Source organism: Hemibagrus wyckioides, linkage group LG22, assembly GCF_019097595.1.
Source record: "Hemibagrus wyckioides isolate EC202008001 linkage group LG22, SWU_Hwy_1.0, whole genome shotgun sequence".
NCBI classification, from domain to species: Eukaryota; Metazoa; Chordata; class Actinopteri; order Siluriformes; family Bagridae; genus Hemibagrus; species Hemibagrus wyckioides.
In genome coordinates, this window is record NC_080731.1 from 1,533,241 (window position 1) to 1,546,242 (window position 13,002).

A 13,002-nucleotide genomic window follows, 5' to 3' on the forward strand; every position below is an offset into this window, starting at 1 on the left:
GCACATTTGTTAATTTATTATTAAATATTTTAATTTTTAAAAAATATCTGTACTAATATCTGCCACGTCTGTCCATGTCTAAACACTTAACATTTTATGATGAGGCAAAAAAGAATTTTGCAGTTCCATCTCTAAATGCTAATCTACAAGAAAAAATATAAAAAATTTTTTACTAAATAGAAAATCTTAATATATATATATATATACATATATATATTTTAAAGTCTGGATTTGTTTATAGTTCATTTGTATAAAAGTGGGCTGGTGTGTATAAGCATATACTTACATTATAAACATTCTACTGTATACTCTATACAGATTTATACAATATATAATATAAAAAAATTTCCTTTTTTTGATGAAATTAAATTGCATGTTTACATTAACAAACATTTCTTGATTTAATTAAAAAAAAATAAAAATAAAATATCATTGGTAAAAGGTTCGTCCCGTCCCTCTCCAGATGGATATTAATTTTTCAAGACTGGGTGATGAATTAATTAAAATTTATTTATTAATAAAATTAATAATTAATTTAACTACTTAAACAATTAAAAAAAAAAAAGAAATGATTGTGTACAAGAGTTTCTCCAAAGTGAGTCCTGTCCACAGCCTGTTAATTCTAATATCATCCAAAGCCTTTAATAACTACTGACTATGCAAATTTATGCAGATTTATTCAAATGCAGCCTCATTTGCATAAATTAAACTTTCATTTGTAAAAAACAATATCAGCTGGCAAAGAGTATTTCACCTGTAGTGTCTCGCCTCATACATGGTGTGTGTGTGTGTGTCTTTACCCTGAGCTGGTTTCTCCTGCACCTCCTCCTCACTGCTGTACTGAGTCACGTGTGTGTACAGAGTGGACCGGTCCAGTGGCCAGCCATTCCTCCTGCACGTGGCCTGAACCAGCGCCGTCAGGTACGACTCGGGGATGTGTAACCCTGACAACCACATCACTACAGGCTCGCCCTTATCCACCTGCACACACACACACACACACACCAGACATTTTATAAATTATTTATGCCTGAGCATAAAAAGTCTGATATGAAGTCTCAGAGTCTGAGGTCTGTTGTGTCGTACCCATGAGCTGTACTGATCGTAGCGTCTCTTGAAGTGGATCATCCAGTTGCCCAGAGATTTCAGGGTGTCTGGGGCCAGTTTCCTCCAGATAGCAGGGATCTGACCATTGAACAGAGCTCGGGCAACTTCGTCCAGCTCGCTGCTCATCCCAACCTCACCGGCTAGAGCCTGAAACACACACAGTCTCATTTTACCTCCATCCTGAATGACAATTCTCTCTCTCTCTCTCTCTCTCTCTCTCTCACACACACACACAATCTCTCTTGCTCTCTCTCTCTCTCTCTCTCTCTCTCTTTTATCTCTTGGTCCCCCCCTCACCCTCTGCAGTTCGGCGAGTGAGCGGCTCATGCGTATGATGAGTCTATTGAAGCGTTCCAGCTCCTGAAGCAGCACCACGGTGGTGGGCGATACGTCCAGACCAAACTTTTTCCGGATCACGTCCAGGTCGAACGGCATGGGCAGCTTGCTCTGGATGTCCCTTGCCACCTGCCCGATGTACTCGTCTCTACTGATACCACCACCAGAATCACCTGCACCACACACAAAACACATCCACTTCCTCCTTTACTAAGATCCCAGATAAGTACTGAATTCATTTGATTAATTAAAGCATCAAACTAAACCAAACAGCTATGATATGAATTATTTCCCAACAAAAATACAGCAACTTATTTTCTAAGTATTGTCTTTTACAGGGGAAAATAAATACTGTTCCCATAATGCATTTAGCCTCTTTTAGGCCTTGTGTTGATTTAACGAAGATGGACTCCATGTGTTAAAATAAAATTGAAATCAGACTAGCTTAAATTAAAAAAAGGAAAGAAAACCTATAAAATTAAGCCATTTTTACTTCCAGAAGCTTACCATTGTGTAAATAACGTCTCATGCAAAACTCAATTATGTAAAAAGAAACAATTATGTAAATATGTTTTTTAGGTCTTTTGTGTTCTTGTTCTTGACCTTTCTTAGGAATTCCTTAAGAGTAAAATTAAAAAATTAAATAAAACTAAAACCCAGCACACACACATCACAGGCAGTCAGACTGTCCAGAAACTTTTAATGAATGTAAACGATAAGAAAGTATAGAACCATGTGTGTGTATATTCATAAGCTAAATGTAAATAAGAATATTACAGCACATCTTTGACTGGAAGAAACTCTCTTCCACAAATTTAATTTCTGCCCTTTGGTTGTATTTCTGGCTTTTTAGGAATTCATTTAAATGAACCCAGAAGATGGATGTGTTATCATTACAGTTTTTCATTCATTACAGTTAGAGCATGGAGGTATGTACCTGTTTGTGGCTGTAGCTCTATGAGATGCGTCCACATGTCCCGTGCAGCCTGGGTGTAGTAGCCGATCTCAGCATTGGGGTGAAGCCCAAACACCTCTGGAGTGTTCGCCAGAGGCAGCGACTCGATTTCAGCTATAAAACACAACACAGTTTCTAAAATCATTTAAAGTTACATCGGTACAGCAGAACAGTCTCAAAAGATGCCTTCTACACACCCACGTAGACGTCCTTGTGACCGTCCGGTGGGATTCTGTAATCTACGTCTTTGTTGTGGAAGAAATGGAAAGGCTGGAAGGAGTCGAAGATAAAATCTCCCAGATATTCATCCATGTAGCCGGTGAGGATCCTGCGGTCGAAGCTGTCTATCGCTCTGCCCCCGTACATCACCTGAGTGGACGTCAGAGCGGTTTGTTCAGACATAAACAAATACAAGCTATGACATGATAACTCACTCTAATCAGACTGTAGAACACAGGACAAAGTGAAATATTTGCCATATTGTGTCACAGATTCATGTGAAAAAAAAATTGTTGCATGATCCTAATTTGCATACTACATCCCGATAGGCTCTTACTTTTTATGATGCAATAACATGTAATATCATAAATATTTTAACACCAACTCCAACGAGAGACATTTTCAGCTCCTTGTTTTTTTTAAAAAGAGAAGGAAAGAATTCAATTTAGATCAGAAGACTTGTTTTACATTTTTTATTTTTGCAAATTAACCCATCGTGAAGTGTTTTAATGGGTGGGAATTACACTGAAAATGATTTAATGCTTATATAGTTTATATCTTTTAAAGTTCCTTTTTAAGCATGATGATGCAAACAGAATAAAGCAACAAAGAACCCAGTCTTTTGGGAAAATAACAGAGGCGTAAAAGAAGAAGAATCAGAGATAATTAATAGAAATGGAAAAGGGGGAAAGCCCATGTACGTATAGATGGATCGGCCATAACATTATGAGCACTGACCGGTGAAGTGAATAAGACTGAGTATCTCCTCATCATGGCACCTGTTAGTGGGTGGGATATATTAGGCAGCAAGTCAACATTTTGTCCTCAAAGTTGATGTTAGAAGCAGGAAAAATGGACAAGCGTAAGGATTTGAGTGAGTTTGACCAAAAGGGACAAATTGTGATGGCTAGACCACTGGATCAGAGCATCTCCAAAACTGCAGCTCTTGTGGGGTGTTCCCGGTCTGCAGTGGTCAGTATCTATCAAAAGTGGTCCAAGGAAGGAACAGTGGTGGACCGGTGACAGGGTCATGGGTGGACAAGGCTCATTGATGCACGTGGGGAGAGAAGGCTGGCCCGTGTGATCCGATCCAACAGACGAGCTACTGTTGCTCAAATTGCTGAAGAAGTTAATGCTGGTTCTGATAGAAAGGGGTCAGAATACACAGTGCAGGACGGGTCAGGGCTGTTTGGGCAGCAAAAGCGGGACCAGCAAAATATTAGGCAGGTGGTCATAATGTTATGCCTGATCAGTGTATATGCTCATACACACATTCATAACTATACATCATAAAAAGATGCAGGAATGTACATACATGAACATAGAAATATCATGTGGTGCTGTTTGTTATGTCGTGCAGTAGATGTTCTGTGTGCTTCACCTCTCCAATTAGGTATTTCAGGCTGCCCCATGGAATCATGGTGTCACCTTGAGTGTGGGCTTTGGTCAGGTAGGTGTTCAGGATCTCCAGACACACCTGACACACACACACACACAAACACAAAAGGATAAGAATGAATTCCTTAAAATAAAATTAAATATATATATATACACACACTATATTGCCAAAAGTATTCGCTCACCTGCCTTGACTCACATATGAACTTAAGTGACATCCCATTCCTAATCCATAGGGTTCAATATGACGTCGGTCCACCCTTTGCAGCTATAACAGCTTCAACTCTTCTGGGAAGGCTGTCCACAAGGTTTAGGAGTGTGTTTATGGGAATTATTGACCATTCTTCCAGAAGCGCATTTGTGAGGTCACACACTGATGTTGGACGAGAAGGTCTGGCTCTCAGTCTCCGCTCTAATTCATCCCAAAGGTGTTCTATCGGGTTGAGGTCAGGACTCTGTGCAGGCCAGTCAAGTTCCTCCACACCAGACTCTGTCATCCATGTCTTTATGGACCTTGCTTTGGTCACTGGTGCACAGTCATGTTGGAAGAGGAAGGGGCCAGCTCCAAACTGTTCCCACAAAGTTGGGAGCATGGAATTGTCCAAAATGTCTTGGTATGCTGAAGCATTCAGAGTTCCTTTCACTGGAACTAAGGGGCCAAGCCCAGCTCCTGAAAAACAACCCCACACCATAATCCCCCCTCCACCAAACTTTACACTTGGCACAATGCAGTCAGACAAGTACCGTTCTCCTGGCAACCGCCAAACCCAGACTCGTCCATCAGATTGCCAGATGGAGAAGCGCGATTCTTCACTCCAGAGAACGCGTCTCCACTGCTCTAGAGTCCAGTGGCGGCGTGCTTTACACCACTGCATCCGACGCTTTGCATTGCACTTGGTGATGTATGGCTTGGATGCAGCTGCTCGGCCATGGAAACCCATTCCATGAAGCTCTCTGCGCACTGTTCTTGAGCTAATCTGAAGGCCACATGAAGTTTGGAGGTCTGTAGCGATTGACTCTGCAGAAAGTTGGCGACCTCTTCGCACTATGCGCCTCAGCATCCGCTGACCCCGCTCCGTCAGTTTACGTGGCCTACCACTTCGTGGCTGAGTTGCTGTCGTTCCCAAACACTTCCACGTTCTTATAATACAGCTGACAGTTGACTGTGGAATATTTAGGAGCGAGGGAATTTCACGACTGGATTTGTTGCACAGGTGGCATCCTATCACAGTTCCACGCTGGAATTCACTGAGCTCCTGAGAGCGACCCATTCTTTCACAAATGTCATGCATGTCTGCATGCCTAGGTGCTTGATTTTATACACCTGTGGCCATGGAAGTGATTGGAACACCTGATTCTGATTATTTGGATGGGTGAGCGAATACTTTTGGCAATATAGTGTATATATATATATATATATATATATATATATATATATATATATATATTCACATAATTTTATTGCATTTCAATTATTTGACTTATTTAATAATATATTTACATTTTTACAAACCTTTTAATTAAATAGTATATTTTATTGTGTATTTTATTTTCTTCTACATGAAGAGCAGCGAAAAATAAACAGTGAAAAAAAACCAGAATCAAGTTGAACTTTAAACATGAAGTTAAACGTTCTGCCTCGTGAGTTCACCTGGAAGTCGGACTCGTTGAAGTCATATGGAACGTTCCAGCCGATCTTGCCGTACTTGCGTCTCTCCTGCACCACGGCATGGAAGAAGGCCAGCACGTAGACCAGGCTACGGAAAGCCGGGTGAGGGCAACTCATCAGCGTCTGCAGGGGGATCTTAAAGTATGTGGCTCTCATGTTCAACTTCAGCCCGTTGGGAGGCTCCGTCACCACCTGAACCATTCAGTTTTAATTAATAAATAAGCATAAAGCATCTCAAAAAGGATGAATCAGGATGAACTTTTAGATCCATAATGAACTATAGTGACCGCTGCTTTAATATGAAATAGCATTGTGAAGGAAAGTAACCTTGAGAGATTTCTGCAGGATGCCGATGGGGAAGTCTTTGATGGGATCGGTGGTGAGCCACAGACGGAAGTCTGGGTGAGGTTTTGTGATTCTCTCTAGAGCTTTCTCTAACTCCTTCAGCCACTTCACTAACAGATGACAGTTCTGGAGCATCAGCCACTGACCTCGAGACACTGCAGTGTCCAACAACTGCAATGCGACCTGGGAAATGGAAGGTAAAAGAAGAGATCACAAGGACCTTTCCAGTTATGTTTTTTTCTGTTAGAAGCTACCATTCTGTCAGGGTGTGTATGTGTGTGTGTGTGTGTACCTTCTCTTGCCCTTGTCCCATGGCAAGGAACTTGAGCCTGTTGGTCCCGAAACCGGAGCGCTCGGCCAACTTCATCAGGTCACTGGCAGGCTCACAGCCTGGACTCAGGATAAAGACGATGGGGGAGTTCGGGGTGCTCTGCTCAAATATTGCCTCGAAACTGATCACTGGAGGCTGTACATACCTGAGAAGAAAATATAGAAGCTTTGTAGATATCTGAAACCTTCAGATATTAGACATAAATCAAATAGTTTATATGACAGTTAAGAACATTTAAGTTCCAGTTTGTGGAAAAATTCAAGATACACAACACTGCTATTGAGATACAAAACACTGTTTAATAGATACACAGCACTTTAGGAGTGATCCGTCTTTCTTACTTCTCTCCCATGGTGACGGTGACGTAGTCGCTGACCACGCGGTACACTCGGTCCACCCTGAAGCAGCGCAGAAGCAGAAGTTTCTGGAAAGCTGTCAGACTTTCCTGGTACTTCATGGGGAATGGAGCCTGCTCTGGGGTGTCCAGGTCATACCACTAAAACATAAAACATGGGGGAAACACATTAAATGTTAAATCTCCAGAATCAATGACAAACATGTTCTTGTGTGTGATTAACATCAAACATACATCCTTCCATTCGGTGGGATCCTTCTCGATGTCACCTATCAGTGAGCCAAACTCGTTTTGGAAAAGTTCAGTCAAACGCACTATATCCTCCCAGCCCTGATCCGGTAGCCAATCACATGGCTTCTTCCTCGTACTCTTCTCCAGTGAGAGGTTCCCTGCATGATACAGAAGGACACGTTATGGATGACCAGTTGATTGTATCCTTAGTTATATCATTGATGTTTGTCAGTGTGTCACCTTTAAGGAAGAAGTCAAGCTCTTCCTGAGGAGCACGACCCTCCGCCTGCTCGATCTTTATGGTCATGTTAAAGGAGAAAAGCAGCTTGTGTCTTTCAAACAGACCTGTAAATAAAAATAAACAAAAACAAAGCGACACTAATTTTTGCTAAAATCAGTTAAAGTAGTAAAACGTTTTTGTCAAAAGATAAAAGAAAACATCCACAAACTCCATGGATTTAGGATTCTATAATCATGTATGAATCTGCAAATCAGGCACAACCCCTACATTTACATTTCAGGCATTTTGGCAGACATCCAAAGCAACTTACATTTTCTCATAGTAAACTGGTGGTATTTGCATACTGGAACATGATTGGCTGTTATATTTTATGATGTAACAAAACACACTTTTCACTTGCTCTATCAAGAAGACTTTAGCTTTTCCAGTGATATTTTCAACTCTATGGTGCTTAGAAATACAGCCAAACCACAATTTCATGTCAAAGTCAAAGTCAAAGAAGCTTTATTGTCACTTCAACCATATATAGCAGATGCAGTACACAGTGAAGTGAAACATACTCTGACATACTCTGACAATATTTACATTAGGAACACACATTCATTACTCTTATGCAAATACAATCATTTTAAATTAATTTTAAATCCAAAACAATTGACTTTCTTTCTTGAAAGTCTAAAACCCTAGGTAAAAAAAATGGTAATGCTTTTTAAACTAAAGTTGCCCTAAACCAACTTTTATCTGAAGTTCTTTTAAACCAGGAGATTTATTATATTTATTATAGATTAATTGCTTTTTACAGACACTTCAAAGATTGTGTGGACAAAATTTGTTATGCTATCTAACATCCCAGCCAACAATTGTGTATTTATAGATCAATACTAAATTATAAGAAAATAAAGTAGACCAATACTGTAATTTTTATTAATACAGAGAGCCATTGGTCTATGACACCATGTTTTTTGCCCTCAAAAAGAACATAATACCCGTACAGTGCCCAGCCCCCTTACCGGTGCAGCCGTAATTGTAGACGTTGTGTGTGAGTGCGTTCATGATGTTCTTCAGCCTCTTGGGCAGGATGGAGTCTGGTAGAGATTTACGCAGAGAGAAGTCAAACACCTCGAGGAAGGAGGCTAAAGAGTACTGGTACATGCTGTTCACCAGAGCCATCTCAGCCAGCACAAAGAATAAGATGGCACCACGTTTAGCTGCCGGACGGTAACCATCACGCAGTGTATCGATGTCTGTGGATGTGTGTTCAGCCAGCTTCAGTTTCTCAAAGACCTGCATGGAAGATATAAAGAAATCAGGATGCTGGTGGAGTAAAAGCGCTCTGGACTGAAAGCTCCGGCTGTATGAAACAGGTACAGCAGAGGCTTGGCTGTCTCAAAGGAGTACAGATTAGAGAGCTGGACCAACTAAAGGGATGAAGTGCTGCAGCACTGCTGACTTCAGATAATCCCTGTCAAGTCTTATTGTCATCCACAATGTCACTATACACAGCACACAAATAGGAACTAAAGAGGGAAACAGTGGACTGTTTCTCAATTCCCTGATGGATTGGTCAGAGAAATCATTTTTAGCAAACTATTTGGAGCTGTTGCTTTACCACCTCATACCTAATTTGAATATTAATTATATATAAATTATTTCTTATATCACTTTGTCACTTATTAGTGTATATGGATTTTTATTTTAAGAGTTGACATATTTGATCACGTTGTACCTCGCTGGCTTTAGACTTGGTTTCCTCGAGTGTCTGGACAAGCTCCACATTGTCCAGCATGTTGCCTGTGGACGTGGCGAGCTCTCGGAGCAGGGAGTCCTCCAGGTCTTTGAGGAGACGCTTGTTCTCGCTCGTCTCCTGGATCAGACGCTCCCTCTGTTCTTCCAGCTCTTTCCGCTCAAAGCCCACGATGACGCTCAGCAGCTGGTCCTCCAGACCTTTTAATGTAACTGAACACACAGAGACACTAACGCTGTCAGAACAATGTTCAGAAAAATCAGTTGAATAACTGATTAATTGACTGACGAACTCAGTGGGCTGTTTTCAGTGTATTTGATACTGGAATTACACACGTTAATATTCAGAACTTTATCATCACTACAAACTTAAGCACTGATCAGAGGTGACTTAAGAACATGGGATGGAGCTTATTAAAACAGAGGCACAAATCTGAAGCCCACTGACTTTCTTGTCCTCACCGGTGTAGTTGATGACCATAGCTTTGCCAAACACTGCAGGGGAGTATTTGGGATTTGCCAGTTTGGTGTTGAGGTACAGTTTAAAGTTGGGATCGTAGTCGACCTCCTTGTCTCCTAGCACAATGACCTGTCGTCCCTCGGATCCTTTCACATTCTTCTCCAAGACGTTGTCGATGACAGGGTCGATGTACTCATCCACGTCTTGAAAGAGGAAAGGGAAGCCATATTTGATTGCCATCTCTAACTGCTTCAGAAAATCTGGATCGTTAAAGGAGGAGATCTGTAAACAGAAATAACAGTAAATTATTTTATATGCCCTAAGTCCATCTAGTGGCCAAAAACCATAATTACAGGTCAATACAGATACACAATATTGCCATAAACACGTGTCATAACCACACAGTTTTTGCACATAACAGTTTTTGCACATCGAATAGGTCTGTAACCTTAAACACTTGTCTTGCACATTACTTGTTTTTCATCTCATTCTCCATATTTATTTCTAAATCTCTGTATTTAGTGTTTTTCTGATATATTTTCTTATATTGTTATATTCTGCTATATTTTGTAATATTTTATATTTTGTTGTTTGATATATTTTTGTTATATTCTATATTTTGTTATTTGATATATTTTTTGTTATGTTTTTGTACCCTAATTAGGGTATTTTAGAATTTTTTTTCTATATTTTATTATATTGTTATACTCTGCTATATTTGTTAATATTTTATATTTTTGTTATTTGATATATGTTTTTGTTATATTTTTGTACCCTAATTTGGGTATTTTAGTATTTTTGTTTATTCCTTCCTATTTTATCTATTACCTGTGTTTGTGGATACTGCTGGAATTCCCTTTGGGATGAATAAGGTATCTATCTATCTATCTATCTATCTATCTATCTATCTATCTATCTATCTATCTATCTGTCTATTGCCAAAAGTTTTGGGACACCACTCCAAATTCTTGAATTCAGGTCTTGTTTTTCAGGGGTTGGGCTTGGCCCCTTATTTCCAGTAAAAGGAATTTTTAATGCTTCAGAGACTGAGCCAGGCCAAAACTGGGACACCTGCCTTTACATGCATTACATGAATTTAATTTGAGTTGGCCAACCCTTTGCAGCTATAACAGCTTCAACTCTTTTGGGAAAGCTTTCCACAAGGAGTGTATTTATGGGAATTTTTGACCATTCCTCTAGAAGCACATTTGTGAGGTCAAGCACTGATGTTGGACGAGAAGGTCTGGCTCATAGTCTCCACTCTAATTCATCCCAAAGGTGTTCTATGGGGTTGAGGTCAGGACTCTGTGCAGGACAGTCAAGTTCCTCCACACCAAACTCACTCATCCATGTCTTTATGGACCTTGCTTTGTTTTAGTCTTTCAGATTTTATTTATACATTTTAGACATTTTACTGAGGTGACTGAATTTATAAATCATATTTAAAACAAACATTTACACAGTAATACAGGAACACATTTATTTGTCCGTCTGTATCTCTATCTCTCTATCTATCTATCTATCTATCTATCTATCTATCTATCTATCTATCTATCTATCACTTTTTAATAGAATAAATATAAATTAGAACAATGAAATAGTTAACTCAGTTGTATTTTCCATTACAATATAAAAAAAACATGGTTATTAATACATATAAATACATAGTGTTATATAGTCGATAAAATATTAGTTATTTTAGAGTTATTAAATGATGAAAAATATGGTAACGCTTCACGATTTTGCGTGTCATCCTTGCGCAGGGGCCATGCTAATCTTCTCTGTATCGTTCCAATTTTAGTATATGTGCTGCCGTAGCAAGCACAAACACAGCTCCTGAAAGATCCGTATAAATACTTCGGGTTCTCAACACGTTTCTCGTTCATGGTTAGTGACCAAACACACCAAGTTCCTTCAGGAGACTCACAGAACTGACCTGAATACAAACTTATTACATAGAGTTTTGTGACATGATAATTCCCCAAATTAAACATTAAACACTTTAAAATTATAAACTTTATTTCATATCGCGTCTCAAACTACACAGGTGCATGCTGGGAATATGCAGATTAGCGCGGACACTGGTGTTCTGATTGGTTCTTTCTCCTTCGTTTCCCCGACCTCATGCACAGTAACACCGTTCCCTCCCCCTCGTCACCCTCAGCGTGTGTGTGCGCTGATTTCTCCGCTGAGCTCACACTTTCTCAACCCAAGTTTCATAGACGTCCTGATGCCGTAAACACACTAAAAACATCCAACAAAACACACCACTCAGTCAAGACACGGCATCGGGGAGAGAACGCTAAAAAGAACAACACGTTAGCCGCCATCTTGCTTCACGTCTTTCTAGACATGAGGGTGAAGTACTGCAGTTTGCCGTTAGAGGGCAGAGATGAACACCAACACACTCCTGTACGTTTAAAACATTCAACCAAACCGGCAGCAATTAATTAATATTATAAAATAATTGTAATGCACTTTAATAACACTTTAAAAAAAAAAAAACAGAATTTATGTGATTGACAGCAAAATTACAGCTTTTGCCCCAAACACATCTAACACTTATGTTAAACATCGATTTAGTATGATCTGTGACTGTTCATTAAACATCAGAGTAGGTGCTAGAATTTACATATTACGTGTTAGAGCTCAGAGTTTAACACTTTAAAGTGTTTATTTTATTTGGAGAATTATAAGATTATTAGATTTATGTGGAAACTACTGGGGAAAAACTTTAGAAACTTTGTGCTACAGAGAGAACTGCATGGGTATTTAAGGATTAAGTTTGTTCTTTAATAAACAACAAAATATATGGTAACGCTTCACGATTTGAAACAATATCTCTGTAACCCCTCAATGTCTCTGTGTCTCAATGTCTCAATATCTCTGTAACCCTTCGATAGTTTCTAAAGTAACTGAAACTGTAGTGAGCCCAACCACCACAGCTCTGTGAAGTTTAAAACAATAACCTGAAGTACTGTGGTTTGTCAGATGTACTGTGACAGCGTTTTAAACTGAAGTTTTAAGCCCAAAGTACTGTGACTTATTAGACTGTTTTAAAATATAGCACAAAATCCGACATAGTGTAGTTTTGTCCGACATACTGGGACAGTGTTTGTGTACTGTTTGTGAGTGTTGTTGTTTGTGAGCTGTGAGTGTTACTGTAGTTGGACTGATGGAGTGTGGCTGTGTCTGAAGCAGTGAGACTTTCGAGTTCAAAATCCTGACGTATTGTGGCAGTTTTATTCATTTTGCATCTGAACTACTGGAGCTGTGAGTAAATAGACTAACAGGTATCTTAAAGTAACTAGATAGTAACTTATAGTAACGTTTTGCATACTAACTCTATTTAATTTAATAAGATTGTGAAAATGGAAGAGCTGATTGTCAAGTACATCGCTAAACACAGCTCACAGAAAATGTTTGATGGGATAGAGAACATTGTTGATAAGCCGTATGAGTGGGCTATTGCCAAGTTTGGAAATGATCCCAAAATGCCTAAGAACAAAAAAGGAAAAACTGCCAATGCGCTTTAAGCAGTCACATACAAAGTAACTAAAAATACTCTAGATGCGTTAAAGGCTGAAAATGAGCAACTTCAATCTAGACTGG

General features: G+C 39.5%; 1 protein-coding gene and 1 non-coding gene across 2 annotated transcripts in view; both read right to left on the reverse strand.

Moving 5' to 3' along the window:
* dnah10 (dynein axonemal heavy chain 10) overlaps window positions 1-13,002 on the reverse strand; it is a 113,317-nt gene that overhangs the window by 4,281 nt on the left and 96,034 nt on the right. The window contains exons 63-77 of the mRNA XM_058374314.1: window positions 9,393-9,672; window positions 8,914-9,143; window positions 8,198-8,471; window positions 7,187-7,291; window positions 6,950-7,104; window positions 6,702-6,856; window positions 6,322-6,505; window positions 6,012-6,212; window positions 5,667-5,876; window positions 3,999-4,094; window positions 2,596-2,767; window positions 2,381-2,512; window positions 1,405-1,616; window positions 1,087-1,254; window positions 801-981 (exon numbers count right to left, since the gene is read on the reverse strand). Coding sequence (XP_058230297.1) covers window positions 801-981; window positions 1,087-1,254; window positions 1,405-1,616; window positions 2,381-2,512; window positions 2,596-2,767; window positions 3,999-4,094; window positions 5,667-5,876; window positions 6,012-6,212; window positions 6,322-6,505; window positions 6,702-6,856; window positions 6,950-7,104; window positions 7,187-7,291; window positions 8,198-8,471; window positions 8,914-9,143; window positions 9,393-9,672 — 2,755 coding nt within the window. The remainder of the gene's footprint in view (window positions 1-800; window positions 982-1,086; window positions 1,255-1,404; window positions 1,617-2,380; window positions 2,513-2,595; window positions 2,768-3,998; window positions 4,095-5,666; window positions 5,877-6,011; window positions 6,213-6,321; window positions 6,506-6,701; window positions 6,857-6,949; window positions 7,105-7,186; window positions 7,292-8,197; window positions 8,472-8,913; window positions 9,144-9,392; window positions 9,673-13,002) is intronic.
* Window positions 11,109-11,215, reverse strand: LOC131343847 (U6 spliceosomal RNA). The gene has a single exon (XR_009203212.1). It is a non-coding gene; the product is annotated as a U6 spliceosomal RNA (small nuclear RNA).